This window comes from Macaca fascicularis, chromosome 6, assembly GCF_037993035.2.
Source record: "Macaca fascicularis isolate 582-1 chromosome 6, T2T-MFA8v1.1".
Classification (NCBI taxonomy): domain Eukaryota; kingdom Metazoa; phylum Chordata; class Mammalia; order Primates; family Cercopithecidae; genus Macaca; species Macaca fascicularis.
In genome coordinates, this window is record NC_088380.1 from 187,945,421 (window position 1) to 187,968,875 (window position 23,455).

At 48.9% G+C, this 23,455-nt stretch overlaps 1 protein-coding gene and 2 long non-coding RNA genes across 3 annotated transcripts; 1 reads left to right on the plus strand and 2 right to left on the minus strand.

The window, feature by feature from the left end:
• Positions 1-379: 379 nt before the first annotated feature.
• On the plus strand, positions 380-20,896 carry LOC102137522 (butyrophilin-like protein 9). Its single transcript, XM_065547176.1, is given in 12 exon segments — positions 380-585; positions 5,511-5,642; positions 7,388-7,732; positions 9,553-9,834; positions 12,785-12,904; positions 13,083-13,115; positions 13,819-13,839; positions 15,031-15,051; positions 15,285-15,311; positions 17,672-17,698; positions 18,478-18,498; positions 18,501-20,896. Coding segments are annotated over 11 exon segments (1,695 nt in total). The 5' UTR covers positions 380-585; positions 5,511-5,533; the 3' UTR covers positions 19,190-20,896.
• LOC123574097 (uncharacterized) lies at positions 1,114-7,753 on the minus strand. Its single transcript, XR_006698992.3, has 2 exons — positions 7,279-7,753; positions 1,114-2,543 (listed from the first exon to the last, which is right to left on the minus strand). It is a non-coding gene; the product is annotated as an uncharacterized lncRNA (long non-coding RNA).
• LOC141407116 (uncharacterized) lies at positions 17,222-22,499 on the minus strand. Its single transcript, XR_012414479.1, has 2 exons — positions 21,891-22,499; positions 17,222-19,453 (listed from the first exon to the last, which is right to left on the minus strand). It is a non-coding gene; the product is annotated as an uncharacterized lncRNA (long non-coding RNA).
• Positions 22,500-23,455: the final 956 nt, after the last annotated feature.

The window sequence follows — 23,455 nt, forward strand, 5'->3', positions numbered from 1 at the left end:
AGCAATGCCCCCAGGAGTTACTCCTTACTGACCTCGCCCTGAGGAGAAGGTTATGGTGGGTTAAAAACTGGGCGTCAGCCCCTTCCTCATGCTTAGTTAGTGGAGACTGCAGTCGACTCTCTTTCACGTTCGGAGACTGCCCCCTGCCTCCCAGGAGTCCCAGCTTCACCAGCACAAAGACGCTGCACCCAGCTGGGGCCTTTTCTCCCCACTTTGAGCCTCTGCAGCCGTCACTCTCTACAAAGCTCTCAGATACCTTTCCCCTCCTTCTGTGACCCTGGAGAGATATTTTACATGAGAATTCGAGATTTTTCTCAGAGACAGGATGTGACGACTTCCTTGTTTTGTTCTATCCACCTTGGTTTTCATAGCAAAGGGCAGAGCAAACAGCATATATCTCTGGGAGGAAGATGGATAAATAATTCTCACACATGTCCTGGCCTCTGGAGCTCAGCTGCCAGTCCACGTCTACGGAATCTTAGCATCTAGGACCAAGACACTTCACAGCGATCATCACCCTTTGCAGAGGAGGTGAGATCACCGGGACTCATCTGCCATTGCAGACCTTTTGCTGCTACCTGACAGGTAAGTGGCTCATTCTCAACAGCTGCCTACACCTCCACTTTTCAGAAACGGCAATCAGAAAATGAAGGTGGGAGGCTTTGGGAGGACGTACAATTAGTGGCAGCATTTTATTATACGAGCTTGGCTGCAGCATGGGATGTTCCGAGTGTGGCCAAGAGGAGATGTTGGCGCCCGTTTAGGTAGGCCCCATCTCAGGAGGCAGGATCCTGATACATCCCATTGCCCCTCACCAGATGAAAAGGATTTCAAGCCTCATGGCAGTTCCCTTCTTGGGGCAGTCCATCTTCCGTAGAGACTAAGAGGGTGGAAATCCTCCTGTGGACCTGTTGAAATCGAACCAGTGCAGGCAGTGGGCACTGGCTGGGGTCTGCCGGGGGCAAGGGCATTGCAGGGGTGCCAGGGAGGCCAGTGGGAGAGGACCAAGGCCCCACTGACACCTGGGGACTTGCAGCTGGGGGAGTGGAGGATAGGAGACAGGCAAAATTCACCAGTTCCACAGCTTACAGAAGTAGCAAAGCAAAGACTATACTTTCAGGGATAATTTCTATACTTTATTACTAGAGAAGTTTTCCGCTCTGGGACCCCATAGTCGCCTCACACACATGCAGGGCAAAAAATGCCTCCTGTGTTTGGGAGAGCAAGTGACATGGCATTTATTAACAAAAATGGATTTTCCTGCTGGGTTTCATAATGTGGTCACGTAAGTGTTAAACGTAGTCTTAAAATTATGTTAGGGAAATCCCCAAGGTTTTGCTCCGCCCCATGGAGACCCTGGGACCGCTCAGGGCAACACCAACAGTTGCACGGCAGGCAAGGCAGTTCTGTGGGAGGACGTGGCCTTTGGACACTGCCAGGTTCGGAGATGTCCTTGGGAGATTTACCTTTTTGTCAGGAAGACAGTGTTAAGTTCAGGCAAATAATTATATGTGTGGACAGAATCTGAAATACACCAGTATAGTAAGAGTGAGAGATTGTGAATGTGTAATGCAAACGGAAAAGCAGGTTTTATTTTGTTAAGTTGTTCACTAGGGAATCGGCTGAGGTTCCTTCTAATGCTCTTTTTCTCCAATCTTGCTTTGCTGAAAGTTGCAGAAAAGGATGTGTGTAGAGAAAAATGGGACACTTCAGGGTGGATCGGAGGACATCAATCCATAGTGATTCGCATGAGTTTGTCAGGTGGAAGCAGTGACTTTTAAGAGTCACTGATTAAAAACAAACATTCCTAAGTGTATTAGGGAGATGCCGCTTATTTGTGAATCAAAAAGCTTTTTTCTCAGTCTCTTAAATTATGGTTTTCATGTAATAAGAATGATTTATATTTTTAGTGAAAAGTTGTTTTCCTTTCAAACACAGACCTTTTAAAAAGACTTAGCTTGAGTAAGTACCTTTCATTCGACGCTTTTCTTGTGCCTAATCTTAGGAAATCCAGAATAGTACTCGACAGAAATTATGTTTTCAACTTGCCTTTGACATCTGTCCCACTGCATTTTGCTTTAAAATTCTTCATTTAACAATAAATTATCTAAAAAAATAACAGTAGCAAAGCAAAAACTACTCATCTTTAAAGACAGACTCAAGACTGAGGGACTGGAAATCAAAATAACGTCAGAGTTGTTTAGGAATTGCAGGTGCAGGAGGAGAGAACAGGAATGGGGTGGGCTGGGGGCAGTGAGAGAGCAAGAAGAAAAAAATAAAAAGAGAAGGAGAAGAAAGAAATGGGCTTTTGCTGGGTGCAGGCGGTGACATTTCCCAGGACACTTATTTCTCCCTGTGCCTTCCGGAGGGAGCAGCCCGAGGCTCCTGGGAGGACGAGGAGCAGGTGCGCGCCAGCAGAGCTCAGCTGCAGCTGGAGGATCCCTTGGCGGTCCTCACGCACACCGAGTTTCAATCTTCCCCAAATATCCGACGTGTCCAGTCGCTTACTCCTTCCCCAGGCAAAACCTCACCAGGAACAGAACCTGAAATCAATTTACACTGTAATCAAAATAGCAGAGAGTGGAAAGTGTTTCCTTCAAGGAGGGGACTTGAACTTCAACTACGGATTGAACACCCTCGATCCTTAACTGGAGAGTGAGGTCAGAAGGGGCGGACTCGCGGCAGCAAACGGGGAGGAGGGTGCTGTTCAGTAGTCGCTGATTTTTTCCTTCAGGAACTTGCCAGACCATCTGTCTCTGACTAAAGGCTTTCAAGATGATACCCTTGAGTGTTGGGAGCCAAGGGACCAGGTACATGTCCCTCCTGGCTGAGAAGATGCTCTTGACAAAGTCTTAGGGAGACCCTAGTTTTAAGTTGTTTTATCTGGCAGTGGGATTTTAAAGTTTTTATTCATTAGTTGGTTGGTTGGTTGGTTGGTGGCTGGTTTTGTGGCTGGCACCCTGGGAGCCGGTCGCTGCTTCAGTGCCTCTGTGTGATGGCAGGTTAGGGTGAGTGTTTGGTCTGTGGCCAGCTGGTTCCTCAGACGTCATGTTTTGGGTCACAGGAGTGACTGAAGGGTGTACCCAGACACACGACACAGCTGGTGAGGAATCTGAATTTGAGAAGCATAGAGCGAGGCTCTGGAACCGGACAGGGGGGGTGGAACCCCCTCCACCACTCACCCACTGTGGGCCGGAGCAAGTCACTCAGCTTCCGGGCCTCCGTTTCCTCAGCTATAATTTGGACCTATTAGTAATAATAATAATACAAATACTAATAATACTTGAGGTATAGATAAGTGCCTGATAGGAAGTACCCAGTGCATGTTTGTTTTTATTACTGTGAGCACGTGTGTGTGTGTGTGTGTGTGTCTGTCTGTCTGTCTACAATCCTCCTCCTCTGAGGCATCCATGATGGAAATCACACGGGTGTCTCACAACAGAGAACGGAGGTCCCTCTAGCACTCCCACGGTTCTGGAACATCCTGCCCCAATCCCCTGTCCCTGGGAGGTGGCAGCCTGCCCCCAGCCCAGGCAATTAGAACGAGTGTTCCTTCTGTGAGGAGGCCAGCTGTGGGATCTGTCTCGCGCCCCATTACCACCTTATGAGGGGACCTGTGTCACAACCTAACACAACCTCGACTAATTCCCCAGAACCCAGCCCACCCAGATGGATGCACAAACACACTCTGAGCCCCGCTTGGTTTTGGAAGGCACTAGTTGGACACTGACATGCCCCTCCTGGCTTTGCTGTCATGGGGCTCTAACCTGTGTCTAGAATCCAGAAGAAAAGACTGAAGCATACAGGAAAAGAGAAGGGAACAGAAGAGAGGGTGAGAAGGTGCACAACCAGTGTAGACCCCTTTGCTAGAACCCTCTTCCCCACCTCTCACAGAGACGCTCCCACCAGTAGCCGCAGAGGGTGAGAGTCCGGACTGTCCAGCCAGAGCCTGGACCCTGCCCAAGGCCTCTCCCATGTCATTGTGTGAATCGGATTCCAATAACTGAGAGCTGTCAACATGGCCCCGATCCAGGGGACCTCCTGTCCTTGAGACCTTCTTGAAACACACCTGGAGCTGTCCCAAACTGTCCTCTGTTTGTCCCCTCAATTTCAGCTCTAGGAGACAGGGCCATCAGCCCATGAGCCTCACGGGCCACCCCTCTTCCCTTGTATTCCTGCCTACCCGGGTCCCTCTCAGCCTAAGGGTCCCTGGGAAGCCTCCACCACCTCATTAACTCACCCTGCACACCCCTCTGATCCTTCGGCCACTGCACGGCCAGCAGCTTTGAGAGTCCATCCTTCACACCTGCTGGTGGCGTTGCTGACAGCGTGGCCCGTGTCCTGCGGCCACAGGACACCAGAAACACCTGCCATGCCAAGGTCTCAGAAGAAAAGCCAAGCCGTGGGGGCAGACGGGGAGACAGAGAGGGCTGGACAGAGGAGCCCACCGCGGCCTTCCCCAGCAAGGGCACTGTGATGCAGTGAAAGACAAGGGGTGCAGTCCCAGGACGAAGACAGTGTGGACGTTTGCAAGGCAGAGGGGAAGGGGGGTGCTGACTTTGATTTCAAGAGCTCCCAGCAACCCGTGGGAGTGGGCACTGGTCTCTTCCATGGTTCAGGCAGAGATTTAGGTCCAGCCAATTAAAAATCTGCCTAAAATCTTGCACAACTAAATGCAAGAGAAATATGGAGAGTTTTGTGTGTCTCCACACTCACTGACTGCAACACACTCGCTGGGCTTGAGTCATTAGTGGCGCCCAAGGGAGCAGAGCATCAGGAGTGAGGGGGCAGCCCTTGTCTGGGCTGGGTCTGGGCCTCCTGGGTCACAGATGAGGAAGGGGTGGCTAGATGGGATGACTCCATCACTGTGGCCCCGAAGACGCTCTCGACAGAGACAGTTACCAGCTGGCCTCCTGAAGGCACAACTCAAGGTCCCAGGCCTGGAGGAAAGTGTCCCAGGATGTCGTTGGGGCTGGCAGGCAGCCACCCGCATGCACTCCACTTCCGAGAGAGCAGAACTCTGGGTTTGTTCCTGTGTTTTGTGGACCCAATGTTCCGGACCAAAGGGAAGTGGGTGGAAGGTTGGGTTGGTGGCGGTGAGGCAGGGAGAACGAAAATGCATCTGAGATCTTCAGAGACTGCCCTTTGTTCGAGCAAAGTCACTGAGCCCAGAAAAGTGGGGGGGCACTGAGCCCCTACACATTGTGTGACTCTGTTCCTGGCTCTAAACAATAAGCAGCACAGAAGCTGCTTCCTCTGGGACCCTTCAGCCTTGTCCCCTTGCAGCTCTGTGAACCTGAGCAAGGCCAGGGATGCCATTAACAGTGTCCCCTGGAAAAATTAGAAGCAGCTCTCACATCCAGCTAAAGAAGTCAAGCACTGAGGCTTGTCAGGAATTTGAGAGCAAGACAAAAATAACTGAGGTCACAACTGGCTTCGGGTCTGATGGAGTGAGTTCCAGCTCCCCCCACCTCTGCACGTCGCTCCAGCATCCCTTTGTCCCTCTCCAGGTGGCCCCCACTGCTGAAGAGAGATGGTGGATTTCCCAGTCTCCCTGGACTCCTTGAAGCCAGCATCTCTGACCAGAAGTCTAGTCTTCCTCATGCACCTCCTCCTCCTTCAGCCCGGGGAGCTGAACTCAGGTATTGTGTGTGATCTGTAGCCCAGCCAGCCAGGACATGAACGCCACCCCTCCTGCCAGGTGCTCCCCAGGGATAAGATCTTAGAACAGTACCAGGGCATGCCAGATGCTAAAATACAAAAAGGTCTTCAATCCTGGTTGTTAAAGAAACACCAGCCCTGGGCATTATCCAGCCTGCAGTGTTCCTCCACTATCTCTCCAGCTCCCACCGCCCTTGCACACTTCCCAGCCTCCGAAATCCACGGGCACAGCAGGGAGCCGAGCAAGAGGGTGCCAGGAAACTCATCGGCCTGTGTTTGTGCTGAGCCCATTGATACACGTTTTTAACTTTACCCCTTGCAAAGCTTCTCTCATGAACGATGTAGCCAACAGAGAGTGTAAACTAATAATTCAAAGGTGATTTCCTAATTTCCTGGGCTGGAAACCAGGAATACTGGGGTGACCGCGGCATAGCCCAGGTCTTCAGCAGTCTGTAGTCAAGGGAGGGGTGTGGATGTGGCAGAAATGGCTGTCCATTTATGTGACCATGGCTGAGAGAAAGAGAGAGAGAGAGAGGGAGAGAGAGAGAGAGACTTTGGGAGCACAGCTAAGAGTAATGATTTGTTCCCGGAAAGCTGAGGAGAGCCATAGAGAGGGAATATAGTTTGAGCAGAGGCTTGCAGGATGCACATTCTCCAGGAAGATGACAGGTAGGGGATAAGCTGAGGCAGGGTGTGCCCAGGGAAACAGCCAGACATCGGTGTGTGGAGGGACAGCCGGAGAGAACCTGGAGAGGGAAACTTGTCGGAAGGGTATTGGATATTCACCCAGCCGCCAATGAGGAGCCTCAAATAGTGTGAACAAAGCAAGGTCCCTCCATTTCCTGTGGGCCAAGTGCAGGACAGGGGGGTCCATGACGGGAGAGCTTCGGGATGCTTTCAGCTGAACTTGGAAAGAAAGGAGAGGAGAGGTACAGAGGCCAGAGAGAAGAGTGAGTGCCTGTGGGGCGGCAGGGATCCGTGCATGCGGAAGACCAGCGCAGGAGCAGCAACTCTCATGGGAACTGCAGACAACAGACCAGACCGGAGGGAGCAGAGAGGCCCCATGAAGAAGCCTTCAAAGAGGAGGGTGATCAAATGAAAGAGCCCAACAAATAAGTCTCAACAGAAGGATTTGGTTGACCTTTTGATAAGAAAACCTGAGGAGCAGGGAACCCTCGTAGATGATTTTTGATACCCTTTGTAGAACCTGTACATGTGAATTATTTTTTAAACTCAGAAAATCAGGCAAGCAAAAATAAGAAAATATATATTCTCATCAAGCAGAAATTACCATCATCAGCAATTTGGTGTCTCCTTTCAGATATTTTTCTCTGCACATTTATGCAAATATATATGTTTTTTACTTAAGATAATGTTGTACAGATTATTTTGAAACTTGCTTTTTTGATCAAAGATTCCATTTCACTTCATGCTTTCATCATATTTACATAATTGTCCACAAAATAACATTTGTACCTGGTTGGATGAAACCAGTTACCAGCTTAGCACCACAAATCTGGTTGTGATGTCACCTGTGTGTTTAATTGTGCACTCACGTTTTTTCGTAAAAATTACTTGTTCAAGGATCGGGGCCAGTTGTCCTGCAGAGGATCTTACCTTTCTTGTTTGCATGGCTTGCTGTAGATTCCTCAGTTATAAAGGGGTGCGATAACTTTTTTTTAATTGGATGAGGGTTGCTTTTGCCTGTTCTGACTTGTCATCCTAGAGGTCAAGGTGCTAGGCCCCGAGTATCCCGTCCTGGCCCTCGTCGGGGAGGAGGTGGAGTTCCCGTGCCACCTATGGCCACAGCTGGATGCCCAGCACATGGAGATCCGCTGGTTCCGGAGCCACACCTCAGACGTGGTGCACCTGTACCAGGAGCAGCAGGAGCTCCCTGGCAGACAGATGGAGGCGTTCCGAAACAGGACCAAGTTGGTCAAGGACTACATCGCCTACGGCAGTGTGATCCTGCAGCTTCACAGCATCGTCCCCTCCGACGAGGGCACATATGGCTGCCGCTTCCTCTCCAACAACTTCTCTGGCGAAGCTCTCTGGGAACTGGAGGTAGCAGGTGCGTGGACTGACCTAACGCCCTGCAGGGGAGAGGGAGATGCAAGTGCTTTGCCCGAGTAGAGGTAGAGTCACAGAGAATGGAAGAATGTTGGTAATTTTTAAAAAACATAAAAGCTGATGGATAGGTCCCTTCTCAAATGAACAAACAAAACAAACAGTTCACCAAAACATACACAAACAGCCCTTAAACATATGAAAAGGCTGGGCACAGTGGCTCAAGCCTTAAGCTCAGGCTTAATCCCAACACTTTGGGAGACCGAGGCAAGCAGGTCACTCGAGCCCCAGAGTTCGAGACCAGCCCGGGCAACAAAGGGAGACCCCATCTCTTAGCCAGGTGTGGTGGTGCATGCCTGTAGTCCCAGCTACTCAGGGGGGCGAGGTGGAAGGATCTGGGGGCAGTGAGCTTCACTTGCCACTGCACTCCAGCCTGGGCGACAACTGTGTCTCAAAAAATATATATATATATGATATATGTTATATATCATATATATTTATATATAATATATCATGTATTTATTTATATATATCATATTATATATTATATATTTATAAATTATAAAATTTATAAATATATAAAATATTAAAATGTTATATGTTATATATAATACATTATGAGTAACAAAGTTACTCATAGGGAGAGAAAGGCAAATCAAAGCTACGTCAAAATGCAATTTATTTTTAACTGTCAGACTAACAAAATTTCAAAAGCTCTTCCACGTGCTGTTGATGGAGCTATGGAGAAGCAAGCTCTCTTGTACCATGTTAGTGGAATTCAAGGTTGGAAAGCTCCAGGACAGGGGAATTTGGTAATACTTAAGAGGACTAGCTGTGTGTCTACCCTCTGACACAGCAATCCCACCTCCAGGAACTTACGCCACCTCCGACACCTCCAATATGAAAAAGCATATGTATGAGTTTAATCTTTGTAAAGCTTTTTAGAAACAATTGCAAAATAGTGGAAACCACCTAAATGTCCAAGTATGAAAGCTGAGTATGCTCTATCCACCCAATGGAGTAATCTACATTATGTATTATGCATCTGAAACAATGATAAGGTGGTCTCTGAATGGATGCAGAGTGATTTCTAGTATTGTTAAGAGAGAAAATTAAAATGCAAGGTTCAATAATACATACTTGCATGCGTAAGAAAGAAGGAGAAACATTGCCAAAAGGAACATAGGAAGGATAAACAAGAAATTAATGAAATTGGTTACCTAGGGTGAGGTGTGATGACACGGAAAGGATGGAGTTTTTTTCCTGATATACATTTCTATACAGCATTGGCATTTAAACCACATTAATGTTTTGCATACTCAAAATATAATGCTAGTTCCACAAGGATGGAGAGATAAAGGAGTGTGTATGACGCAGGCACTGGAGCTCTGGAGGGATTCAAGAAAAAGAGAAGAGTCACAACTCGAATGTATTAGAATTTAGGGTGGTGCTATTCTTCATTCTAGGAAACGGGCCCTTACCTGATATGATTAAATGCCAGGAGCCCTTCCCCACCCAATGACCCCCTTCACATTTCCAAATGTCCCTGAGGGGTATTATTGTCCCCACATGCTACCACTGATTTAGAGTCATTTCCAGCATTTCCAAATGTCCCTCAGGGGTATCACTGTCCCCACATGCTACCACTAATTTAGACTGTCATTTCCAGTCCATGGGTGGGGAGCTGCAAGCCCACACGTGTCTTAATAGCAGCCACACTTCATGATGCTTTATGGTGACTACAAATGGTGAACAGTGGCATGAACTTTAGACGTGATTTCTCGGAAGGACCCTGATCTTTCCCACTCTTCCTGCCTCCGCCAGGGCTGGGCTCAGACCCTCACCTCTCCCTTGAGGGCTTCAAGGAAGGAGGCATTCAACTGAGGCTGAGATCCAGTGGCTGGTACCCCAAGCCTAAGGCTCAGTGGAGAGACCACCAGGGACAGTGCCTGTCTCCAGAGTTTGAAGCCATTGTCTGGGATGCCCAGGGCCTGTTCAGTCTGGAAACATCTGTGGTTGTCCGAGAGGAAGCCTTCAGCAATGTGTCCCTCTCCATCCAGAATCTCCTCTTGAACCAGAAGAAAGAGTTCGTGGTCCAGATAGCAGGTCAGTGGTTGTCAGCTCACACCCGTCTTCCTAGTCCTCACGTCTACATACACATTGGCCCAAAGGCAGTCTATAAAGACACAATGGTATTGCGCCTGTCTGCGTATAGGGTGTGTTGGCCTTGACACCTGAAAAGTCAGTAACCTGGATATTAGGAACACACTAAGAACACTGCTGAGACCCCAAACAGTCAATGAGGGAGGCCCCAGAGAGCCCACCTTTCTGTGCCTAAGGCCATACACTAAAACCCAAAACTCTACTCATCAGAGGCCATCATGGGAGCCAATAGATTCGTCATGCTATCTCCCAAACAGTATTTATTGAGTTTCCGCAATGTGACCCCAGTCCCTGCCCTCAGGTCCCCATGCCAGTGGGAGATACAGACAATAAGCAAAAGAAGTGCATCCTGTCACATCACGTTAGAAGGTGGTAGGTGCAGCCGAGCGCAGTGGCTCACACCTATAATCCCAGCACTTTGGGAGGTCAAGGTGGGTGGATCACGAGGTCAGGAGTTCAAGACCAGCCTGGCCAAGATGGTGAAACCCCATCTCTACTGAAAATACAAAAATTAGCTGGGCGTGGTGGCAGGCGCCTGTAATCCCAGCTACTTGGGAGGCTGAAGCAGGAAAATCGCTTGAACCTGAGGGGCAGAGGTTGCAGTGAGCCGAGATCTGGGCGACAGAGTGAGACTCTGTCTCAAAAAAAAAAAAAAAAAAAAAAAGAAGGTGGTAGGTGCTGTAGAGAAAAATGAAGCAGGCCAAAAGTAGTGGGGACTTACACTTAGTGAGAGAAAGGCAAATCAAAGCTATGTTAAATGCAATTTTTTTAACTGTCAGACGCAAAATTTCAAAAGCTCTTCCACGGGCTGTTGATGGAGCTACGGAGAAGCAAGCTCTCTTGTACCATGTTACTGGAATTCAAAGTTGGAAAGCCCCAGAACAGGGGAATTTGGTAATACTTAAGAGGACTAGCTGTGTGTCTACCTCTGACAGATGAGGCACATCCGAGAAGTGGGTGTTTAGGCAGCGAGCTGAAGGCAGGGTCATGGTTAAAGTCTTATTACGAGGCAGCCACCAAAAGGTTTCAAGTTCATGGTTCTAATTGTTTTACATTTTCAGGACAAACCCAATCTATGGGCCATTTTTCACAGAGTCCAAATCAATAGCTATTTTATTATAACAGAAAAGAAATCTCACCCTTTGATATAGTCGGTCAGATACAAGCCAATGCATACATGTTCTCTAGATAAATGATAACTTGTCTGCAAGTAGGAGGACTTGGCAAACCACTTATCACACACGGTTCTAAATCTCCTGGGAACTGGGATGGCCATCTGTGTGAGCCAACTGTCTTTAACCAAAGGAAAAACAAAGCATGTGATATGTCTACGGCAAGCCTGTAGTTACGAGTTGGAGCCATGCAGCTAAGCTAAACTCCCATGAGACAGGGATCTCCATGGCAGTGCTCTCCCTTTTATGTTTGCATTTCAAATACGCCGCCCTTAGGAAAAATATTCTTGGGTTGTAAAGAAAGAATTGATACATTTTCTAAGGAAAATGAACTAAGAGAGGGGAAGAGGAAAGTGTCTCTCTTTTTGCACCAGGAAAAACCCAATATTTTCTTTGTAGCTTTTAATATAAATCTTAATTTATATTATTTATATTGATTATGAAACTTAAGTTTATATATAAATTTTTAGATGGGTAAATGTTTGCATGCACGGACCCCTTTACAGAGGGCATGATTCACATGGATACCTTTGGGAAGGTGGTGGGAAGGGCAAAGCCAGGGGCCTGAGAGGGAAACAGCCAGGAAGCCAGAGGGTCGAGGCGGAGGGTCACAGGTCAGAGAGACAGTCGGGCCTGAGCCCGTGCTCTTGACCCCAGGCGATTGCTTCACACACCATCTGTTGTGAGGACCAATCCATTGTGACCCAGTGTTCTTGTACCATACAATAAAAATGCACTGCTAGAAAAACAAAATTAAAAGCCAAAGCCCATTAATGTCACTTATAAGCCAGACACAAAAGAACAAATGCTGTCTGATTCCGCTGATGTGGGATTACCTGGAGAAGTCAAGTCCACAGGGGTGGAGAGAGTATATGGAGGGCGCCAGGGGCTGGGGGGTGGAAGAGGAACTACTGTTTAATAAGTACAGAGGTTCAGTTTTGAAAGATGAAGAAACTTCCGGAGATGGGCGGTGGGGATGGTTGCACGACACGGTGAATACAATTACGCCCCTGAACTGTACACTTAAAAACGGTTAAGATGGGAAATGTTCCGTATATTTTACTACAATAAAAAATATATATTTTTTAAAGATCTGAGATCAAAGCACCATTTTCTAATAATTAGACGACACAGAAAGTTACTCTGTTAAACTGCCACAGCGTTTGTGAAAGGCCAGTGTGTTCTGCGCTGGCTGGTGCTGTGGGCGCTGCCCCCGGCCTGGTCCGGCCTCGGGGCGGGTCCCGCCTGGGGAGCCAGGAGGGAGGTGGGAGCTGCCAGGCCACGCGCGCGTGGTTTCGTTCTCACTGCTTCCAAAAGCGCGGTAGGAACCGAGGTAGAAGCCGAATGTCTGCAAACAAGCAGGAGACGAGCTGTGGACTAGACAGCGCGGGCGCAGAGCGGGAGCTCCTTGGACGTCCAGCGCCTGCCAAGCCCCGGGACCCTCCCGCGTGGGGCAAGAGTGGGAAGAAGCGGAGCGAGGGCAGCGCGTGGCCGCAGAAGCCGCGAGCGGGGCTGGGGCGCCGGTTCCCTCCCGCACACGCTGCAGCTCGCCCCGGCCCGTCCGCGGATCGCGCTCGGCTCCCACCTCCACGCGCGTTTCACCCGCGGCCGCCGGCCGAAGGTCCCTCGGGAGGTTTTCCGGCGCGCAGCGGGCAGGCCGGGCTTGCGTCTGGGTGTTCAGTGGCGCTTGAATCGAGACCGCCCCGGGGGGTGTTTTCCAGGCGTGTTTTCTCCCGGAGCCCCTCCGTGGAAGGGCGCTTTGGTCGGGGCCCTGGCGGCGCTGCTGGCGGTCCTCGCGGCGCTGGCGCTGGGCTTCCTCCGGCTGCGGCGGCGATGCCAAGGTACCGGCGCGGGGCCGCCCGCCCAGCGGGCTGTGCTGGGGGCAGTGGGGCTGGGAGGGGCGTCCGGTCCCAGACCCCGGGCCACGGGGGCGCCTCCTCCCAGGACGCGGCGCGGGAACGGGGCCTGGAAAGAGCCGGGGACGTACACTCAGCCTCACCCCTCCCGTTTTCCCTTCAGAAAAGCTGAAGAAGGAGGCGCAGAAGAGAGAAGGTGAGCGGGGACCGGGCGCTCTGCACCCACCTCCCGAAGTGCCCGCCCGCAGTGCAGTCAATCAAAGGCTCTGGACCCCATGGCGAGGGTTTGTTCCAGCGCAAGGTGTCAGGGCGGCCCCCGGGAACGGCGATCAGCGCCCTCGGTGGGGAAAGGGAAGATTGTTCATACGGGCAAAAGCGGAGGTGCTGAACGGTTGCATCTTCCACGCAGAGGTTAGCGTGCGGTGCAGGGCTGATTGGCTGCTGTTGATTACACCCTCGGAGCTCGCTTAACATTGTACCGTACGGAGGTGCCAGCGTCATTGCGTCCAGGTTTTCATGAAGCTCAGGGAGTCGGGCTGATGGGTGACACCTCAGCACGAGGTCAGGAAGCAGCGGTCAGGCACCAGAGCAAACAAATAGCCGTGGTATGTGAGGCAGTGTCCAGGGCTTAACGCTTCCCCTGGGCATAGTAAATTTGGAAGGCTCCGACCTCTATTTTCACACTAGCACCTTCCTATGGAGAAGGGGAGCCAAGCATGGGCACTTCCCCATCCCCTGCCTGGAGCCTCACTGTCCAGCCCAGCCTGGGCCCCCAGACCACGGGGGGTGGAAGTGCCACATCGGAGGTGTGGCCTCAGTGTTCATCCACCTGTTCTGTCTGCTTCATTCCCCAACCTGAGAGTCTTTCTTCTTTTTTTTTTTTTTCTCTCTCTCTCTAGGGAAACTCACTGCAGAGCTGGGTAAGTTCTGGGTGCGGGGCCACAGTGCTGCCTGTCAGCCAGTGGGGTGGACCCCTGTGCCTCTGCAGTGGGAGGAGAGGCTCCCTTTGGACAGAGTCGGCTGGCAACTGTCTAATTCTAGACCATCCCTGTGAGCCTCCACCTCTTCTCTTGCTAAGGGGCTGAAAGGGTGGCTGCCTGCCACTGTCCAGCTGCCTGAGACCCTCCGGACAGACCCTGCCAGCTCCTCCCCTGCAAATTAGACAATTCAGTTAAAATTCCGTCATAAAACGTTTACTGTCTCTGGTTCATCTTCCTAAAATATCCTTCTTTTTTTAATGCAAATGGCACTAGGAAGGGTGACACCTTTAATTTGCACCAAAATGGGAATAATTTCTCAGATTCACTTTTCTCCCCAGAGGGACTCAGAAACGTAAAACTGTGGAATGTGTCTCTGCAGAGAGGAAGAGAGAGTGAACCCAAGGGAGGGGGAATGGAGGAAAAGGCCATCGTGGTGTTGGGGTTGGGGTGCGATTCAGATGAAACTGTAAGGTTGGGGAAGCTTGTCTTGACGTCTACCTAGTCCTTCAAGGGGAATGAAAAAAAAATAGCCCTAATAAGTCGTTAACACTATAGTATGAATTGTAAGTCATAACACTATAGTACGAATGCCTCTACCAGAAGCATTTACCTTTGAAAGAGCTTGACACTGGGAGGACAGATCAAAGGAATGCATTTTTAGTAGCAAAATGTTGGCGTCCTCGGTATTTGGTCAGGGGAAATAATTGGGTGTGATGTCCTTCCAGTCCTTTAAATAATGTACCCAGTAAGTGACCCTGAGGCTCACATAGGCTGCGCTCATTGCCTGGACTTACGTAGGAGCTCTGCCCCCAGGAAGCTTGTGATTTCAGACAGAATGAACAACCTGAACCCTGGGAAGAGGCATGTCAGTACTAAGATCTGGTTCCCCTTCTAGGCCCTGTGCAGATTTCTACCTTTGAGCTAAGATAGGATGAGGCATAAGAGTCCTGCAGGTGGGACTCCTTTTTGAGGGCAATGAAGGGGCAAAGATGAAGCTGCAGGAAAAAAAAAAAAAAAATGAGGCTATGATTAGCAATGGCTTAAGACTGAGGAAGCTCTTCCCAGTGGCCTCTTGGGAAGATGGTTCCACCATCTGCAGGCTGATGTTTTCTTTGTGTGTTCTGCCTGCAGAGAAGCTTCAGAAAGAGCTTGGTAAGTGACCCCTCTTAGAACTATTTCTCTTTATTCATCATTTTGCATCTGGCTCCCGATATATCTTCTCATCTCCCAACCAGGTATGATGCCCAGGCAGGACCCCTGCTGGTGGTGTGGGTGGCGGGAGAGAGGGGAGGGGAGGGGACGCGGTGGGTGCAAGATGTGATGTGTGAGCGGGGAAGCTTGGGGTACTGATGTGCTAATTTCCTGCTTTTCCTTGGTTGCTTCAGACTGGAGACGGGCTGAAGGCCAGGCTGGTGAGTGGAATCCGTCTCTCTCTGACTCTTCCTCATTTATGTCTGAGCACCCCGGTCCAACTCACCCTGATGAACCTATCGGGCTTCATTCTGGTTGCATTCCGCGGCCTCACACAGCATGTGTTAATCTATGTCACTGGGTAGAGGTTATACTCCGTCCTGAGGACTAAGTGTGCTGCAAACCACTAGTTCCAATCCTGGTTACATATCAGAGTTACCTTGACTCCTGGTGCCCATCCTCCAAGACAGACTCATGGTTCTGGCATGAGTGTGTTGCTGTGCATGTAAATACTTCTCTGTATACCTTCCTCTATCCACCCATAATACAGATAGTCTGATGTATATAGTTTGTATATATTCTTGCAAAATGTGAATATCGATTTATGCATATGCATCTTAGTTCATGTAAGTGACATTTATGGTTCCGTGCTGTTCCTTGCTTTTCTCATGCTCACGATGCTTTAATATCCATCGCTGCCACTCATGTGTATTCAGTCTGTTTTTCCTCCTTACCACAGAGTGTCATTTTAGCCAGCCACCCTCCTGGGGAAGGTATCCAGGCTGCCTCTAACTCCACAACAACACTGAATGCATAGTCTCAAACGCGTTGCCTTACGGCCCTGTGTGGAGATCTCTCTGGGGTCTATAACTAGGAGGGGGATTGCTGGCCCATGGTGGGTGTGTCCCATGGGGTAAGGGGATACTGGGATACCCTGAAGGCAGCGTCATCATCCTGCCACCAGCCATGCAGGGACATTCCATGTGCCCACATCTCATGTGAGCCAGCTTTCTAAGTTTGCCAGTCAATGGGGATAAGTGATGGCTCATGGTTCTTTAGGTTTGCACACCTGTGAATGCTGAGAAGATTGAGCATCTCCATATATGCTAGTTAGTTCGGGAGCTTCCTCTACTGAAAACTGCCAGTTCGTATCATTGACCCATTTTTCTTTTGGGATTGCTGTCTTTTATTATTAACAGGAATATTATATGTCTCTGTGTGTGTGTGTGTGAGAGAGAGAGAGAGAGAGAGAGAGAGAGAGAGAGAGAGATTAATCCTTTGTAGGTAAACATTGTGAATTCCTTCTTCTGTTGTGCCATCTGCCATTAGCTGTGTCCATAGTTCCCCTTACTGAAAAGGAATTATTAATTTTGATAAAATGTAATCCATCACCTTTTTACCTACCTTATGGTTTGTGTTTTTGAAGTTTCATTGAAGAAAACCTTCCTCACATTTAGGTCACAAAGATATTCTCTTACACTTTCTTCTATTTCTTTTTCTTTCTGTAACTACAAAAACCTTTCTACTATCTTTATATTTGCATCTTTAATCCATCTAAAATTTGCCATTTTATGAGGTGTTGGGTGAGAATCCTGTGATTTTTTTCCATATAGTGGGTTGGGCTTACCAACGCCATTTACTCCACCATTCCAGGGTCGCCACTGATGTGGGGATCCACCTTTGATGCACATTGGATTCCTGTCTCTATATGAGTTTGTCCAGTGGCCACCTATTACATCATTGTTTTTACTGCTATGGCTTTTGTAGTATCTGGAAGTACAAGTTTTCCTTCTCCATTTCCAATTCCTTTTTTAAAGTGAATGAACTTTTTTAAAATATAAACTTTAGGATAAATTCATAAATCTCCCCAAAAAATCCAAAAAGGAGTTTTACATAGGATTGCTTTGAACTTACAGATAAACTTAGGGAAAATCAACATCTTTGTAGAATTGAGATATTCTACACAAGAGCTATTGTGTTTAAGGCTTCACCAGTTATCCTGACACAAAACTGGGGCAACAAAGCCTTGCTGTAAATATCTGGAACTCTGAGAATGTCTTGTGTTGCTTTTGCTTTTGTGACTTGGGGATATCTTTGTTGCAAAACAAAACAAGATAAAACACAACAGAAATCCACTCAGATTGATTCACATTAAGAATGGAGGCATGTCACGAAAAGACAGAACATCTGGAGGGCATCTTCGGGATCTGTCAGGCTCAGCTGGTCCTCCTGGGCACAGCCTGGCCAGTCAGAGTCTGAGGCTCCACGTCTGTGTCTCAGGGCATCCAGGCTGCCTATAGAGTCTCTTCACTTACATGCTCCATTCTCCTGCTTTTTTCAGCAGAATTTCAGCCTGCATGTAGCTCTGGTATCAATGACACAGGCCTCTACTGGATCTAAAATTTCTCAGGAAAATACATGGTGAACCCCAAGACCAGTCTGAATTCAAGCCCATTGTCATGGTGGGAATGGGTTCATTCTCGCTGCATGCATCCCTCATGCATCTGGAGCCTTTGCTAAGGTTCCAGAGTTACTGACTGAGATTTCTGACCTTTTTTTCTCCTTCTCTGTTTGGTTTCAGAGTGGAGAGCAGCCCAAAAATATGCAGGTAACTGAAGCCAGGAAACTGATTTGTTTTGGGTTGGCTGCATTTTAAACAGAAGGGAGGTGGAGAGATCTGAGATTAGAGGTTGGGGCTTTCTGGGAGCCGAGTATGGGGCCTGCACACACAGACACACACACACTTGCAAACACGCCACATGACACATATGCCTGCATGTGTAGGCACACACGCGTGGTTGCATGCACACGCACGTGCACACACACGCACACGTGAGCTCCCAAACACGTCGCTCCTCGGGGTTACACTACGTTTGTTTCCATCTGGCTCGGGGCTATTTGCAGGAGAGAGTGCAGAGTTTATAAGGAACCTCCCGGATCCTCTGACAGAAGGGGTCCCCTAGGTTCCCATCTGTCAGATGGGATGGGGTGTTGAAATGTGGGGCATTGCACTAGATGAGCTCAAAGGTCCTTTTAAAATCCTTTTTAAAACTTTCTGAAGGACTGGATGTAAAAAAAAAAAAAATCCAAAAACTTCTGTAAAATGATGCTCAGTGCTCTCCTGATTATGTCAAGGTCACACGGGGTGGTGCCACCAGCAGGAACTAGAACCCGCCCATAGGTCCTTCCCCTTGACCGGGACGTGGCTCCCTTCCCGCCAGCCTGCTTCCTTGTTATCTCTGGTATGGAGTTCAAGCAAGGGCAGGATTCCTTGTCACTATCAAACACGCAGGAGGGACTTACAACATGTCACTTCAGTCCCGGGGAGGGGGTTTGCAGGGGCGAGGGTCGGAGTAAGGGGTTCATTTCACTGATTATTGCACCAAGAGAAACTAGAGGTTTGTCCGTCTCGGGGAGGAGACGGACCGGCCCAGACCGTCCTGGGCGCGCACTAACGCTGAGGCTCTGCGCAGTGGACGTGACTCTGGATGCGGCCTCCGCGCACCCCAGCCTGGAAGTGTCCGAGGATGGCAAGAGCGTGTCTTCCCGCCGGGCGCCGCCAGGCCCCGCGCCGAGCGACCCGCAGCGGTTCTCGGAGCAGACGTGCGCGCTGAGCCTGGAGCGGTTCTCCGCGGGCCGCCACTACTGGGAGGTGCACGTGGGCCGCCGCAGCCGCTGGTTCCTGGGCGCCTGCCTGGCCGCGGTGCCGCGCGCGGGGCCCGTGCGCCTGAGCCCGGCGACCGGCTACTGGGTGCTGGGGCTGTGGAACAGCTGCGAGTACTTCGTCCTGGCCCCGCACCGCGTGGCGCTCCCCCTGCGCGTGCCTCCGCGGCGCCTGGGCGTCTTCCTGGACTGCGAGGCGGGACAGCTGTCCTTCTTCAACGTGTCCGACGGCTCCCACATCTTCACCTTCCACGACACCTTCTCGGGCGCGCTGTGTGCCTACTTCAGGCCCCGGGCCCACGACGGCGGCGAACGTCCGGATCCCCTGACCATCTGCCCGCTGCGGGTTCGAGGGACGCGCGTCCCCGAAGAGAACGACAGTGACACGTGGCTGCAGCCCTACGAGCCCACGGACCCCGCGCCGGACTGGTGGTGAGGCGCCCTCGTGGCCGCAGGACTGGCCCGGGAGGCTCCCCGGATCCCAGGCCCGCGCTTTGCTCTCCTGCTCCGGCTGAAGTGAGCAGGTGCACCAGCCAAAATGTCAGCCAGGGGGACAAAGAGGGGGACCTTTGCCTACGTAGATGCGTATGTGTAATGCGATTTTCTTCAAGGAAAGGAGACACGTCCAAAACTCATATGCGGATTGTGGGACTGAGCGAATGAGTACAAAGACATCCACGTCGCTGAGAGCCGGGGTTGCCTGCGGTGGGCGGGGGGAAAGAAGCCAGTGTGGAAGAAAGACGGGAGAAAGCTTTGGTGACTGCATTAGAGGGATCAGTTAATTTGCATAGTTTTATATTTTTTGTATGTGTTTGCTAGCTCTAAAAAAGTCCAGACGCAATGACACTTCGTAAGCAACGAGTTCACCTAAGTAAGGCTCAGATCCTAGTTTTAAATAGCATTTCCCATTAAAATGAAGTTGAAGAAACAGCTGCTTCTGGGGCTGGGGCAAAAATTTCCAGGTGAGCCTGGAGCATTGTGTGTGGTAAAGTAAAATAAGCGCTCAAAACGTGACGGCAACATGGCAAAAGGGTAGAGGAGCCAGGCTGAAGGGACCTCACTGACCAATTGTGGGACAATTTGAACATCAGGATGAATAATGACAGGAGAGATGATAACACACTGAATAAAAACATAATCCTTGAGTTCATGCTGATACTCAAATTTCTTTTTAAAAAGAAGAAACAGGAAGGTTTCTTTTAGAGGTGAAGTCTAATTATTGGTGAGAGTCTTTTGGAGAACAGGGTATTTTCAGTCTCAAAGCAGTGACCTTATACACTACTTATAAATTTGAAAGGGGAAATTTACAAATGGAAATTTACTTTACAATGGAGACGTCTACCAGATCATCCAAGTGATTAAATTTAACACCATCAATGATGGCACCGAGGACATCATTAGTTTGACAATTGGGGAAAATGAAACACGAACAGGATATCACTGGAGAAGTGTTCTACACCCCCTACCCCCAAGAGAGTCTCTCTGTCGGCCAGGCTGGGGTGCAGCCTCAACCTCCTGGGCCCAAGTGATCCTCCCACCTCCGCACACAACACCATGCCCAGCTAATTTTAAATTTGTTATGGAGACGGGGTCTCACTTTGTTACCCAGGCTGGTCTCAAACTCCTCACTCAAGCAATCCTCCCACCTGGGCCTCCCCAAATGCTGGGTGTACAGGCATGGGCCACTGTGCCCAGCTTCATTTTCAGAGTGAGGCATTTGTATTATGGCTATGTAGGAGAATATTCTTGTTCTCAGCAAACATACTGAAGTTTTTTAGATATAAATTACCACAGTGTCTGCCACTGAATTTCCAGTGACTAAGTGGAAAAATATAAAACATATTAATATAAAGAAAGAGACAAGTCAAATGTAGCAAAATGACAACACTTGGTGAATCTAGGTGACTAGTCGACAGATATTCATTGTACTATCAATGCAGCTTTGCTGTGGGTTTGAAATTTTGCAAACTGAAAGAGCTGGGTGGCGGGGAGAAGGATACACCAAAAAGCTTAGTGATTACCTTTGGATGGGAAAATGGTTGGTAATTGTATTTTCTAAATGTCTTCTTTGTATTTTTTAACGTTCAATAATGTATATGTATCAGTTCTGTAATAAAGGGGAAGAAGCTGTTTTTTCTTTAAATATTCATCTTCAAAATCATTCATTTGAAAGGAACTATAATGAAACTGCTGGATGATCTCCTAGGGCATTGTTTCAGAGTACAATTCAGAGGAGTAATGTTCTCCTCCCCTTCCCCTTATTCCAGGCAGAGCTTTCCTTGCCCATCTTGCTTGAGAAGGAGAATGAGGAAGGGAGACTAGTCGCAGCCAAGCTTTCTAACTGGTCTTTCCTCCTTCTTCCCTCTTTCCCTCTCCTTTTCTTTTCCTCTTCATGGGGACTGAGATTTCTACCAGGGCCTTCAGCACCGGGATGGGAATGGATGGGGCAGGGACACCTCTGGGGATGAGCTTTCACCCCACAGGCCCAGGAGTTTGGTTACACACCAGAGGAGGGTGTACAAATAAAAAAATTCACGAAGTGTGCTGAGAGTCAGGTTTCTGTATCAGTGAAGGGAAATACGGAAATACAGAAAGGGGAAAGCAGAGGGTGAGAGTAAGTCTAAGGTGGACTGGGATGAGAGGTATCAATGTGAACGCGTGGGCTTTACTGTATGTAGAGAGATGGAATGCACGCACACACGTGGACAGATACATAGATGTGTGTGCATGCAGCTCGTTCCCAGCTCTGTCTTGTTTGAAGGCTTAGCAACAACAACACCCCAGTACCAATGGGCACACCAAGTCCCAGAACTTAGTTTTTAGTACTATTTTCAGCAAAAGGAATGAAGTCTCCTTGGAGAAATGGTTGAGTCCAAGGCTAGGGCAGGGAAAATACAAGAAGAGCCTACAATATCCTACAACAGAAAATAATAAAGTAGATTGGACAGAAGAGCCAAGTCAAATGGATTTCGACGTCAGTATGGATTTTGAACCCCTGAATAAAATAGGAATCCATAAGTATTTCCCCACTGATACACATACATACACAAACAAATTCATGGAGAGAAGAGAAAGCTCTGCCCTACAATAGGAGTCTCAAAATATTACTTCTTAACTCGTAAGTACAAAACACGTACCAATTAACTTCACAGTGGAGGAGGCCGGCAGACGCCACCTTAGCCAAATGACAGAAGTTAACATCGCCAGATGGGAAAACAGTTTACATCACATTCTTCCTGATACAATGCAGTGGAGAACACAAACGGCATCACTTTTGAGGTATTCCTGCACCGAAAAACGCATAAATCAGGAGGAAACATTAGACAAACTGACGGGTACTCTTCAAAAATGTCAAGGTCCTGAAAGACAGGACAACACTGAGGAACTGCTTCACACTAAAGGAAACAGGAGAACTAAATGCAATCGGTGACCCAGGATGGGATCCTGGATCTATAAAAAACATCACTGGGCCAGACAAGTTGGCTCAGGCCTGTAATCCCAGCACTTTCGGAGGCTGAGGTGGAATGATTGCTTGATTCTAGAGAGAAAGAGAGGGAGATTATTGGGGGAAAAAAGGGCATTTTGGAAGAAGTGTGTGGATTAAATAATATTGGATAAATGTTAATTTCCTGACTTTGATGTAGAAGAATGCTCTTATGAAAATGCACACTTATGTATTAAGGGGTAAAGGATTATGATGTTTGTACCTTATTTTCAAATGGCTCATTAAAACATATAGTAATATAAACAGAGAGAGAGAATGATAAAGAAATGCAGTGGTATCTGATAAATGTTTAATAACTGGCTTTCTGAAAAAAAAAATATATTGAGCCAATTTCTCTGGTGCTAGCACTCCCAATATGATTGACTTCAAGCTGAAGATGTGACACCACTGAGGGCAGACTTGGGAAGTGCCTTACTCAGCTCTGGTTGCTATAACAAAATACCATACACTGAGTGGCTTGTAAACAACAGAAATGTATTTCTCACAGTTTTGGAGGCTGGAAGTCCAGGATCAGGGTGCCAGCACGGTCAGGGTTGGCAAGGGTTCTTTTCTTGGCTGCAAACTGCTGACTTTGCTTTGTATCCTCACATGGCAGAGAGCAAGAGAGTTCTCCAGGGTCCGTTTATATTTTTGATTTTAAATTGAGACAGGGTCTTGCTATGTTGCCCAGGCTGGTCTTGAACTCCTGGCCTCAAGTGATCCACCTACCTCAGCCTCCCAAAGTGCTGAGATTACAGGCATGAGCCACCTCACCCCACCCCCACCAGGGTCTGTTTCTTTTTTGGTTTTTTGTTTTGTTTTGTTTTTGAGACAGAGTCTCACTCTATCGCCAGGCTGGAGTGCAGTGGCGTGATCTCAGCTCACAGCAACCTCCACCTTCTGGGTTCAAGCGATTCTCCTGCCTCAGCCTCCAGCGTAGCTGGGACTACAGGCGCCCACCACCACACCCAGCTAATTTTTGTATTTTTAGTAGAGACAGGGTTTCACCATGTTGGCCAGGGTGGTCTCGATCTCTTGACCTCATGATCTGCCTGCCTCGGCCTCCCAAAGGACTGGGATTACAGGTGTGAGCCACCCAGCCCCTGACAGATCTGTTTTGATAAGTGTATTAATCCCATCGTAAGGGCTCCACCCTCATGACCTAATCCCCTCCCACAAGTCCCACCTCCTGCTACATTGCACTGGGTGTTGGGATTT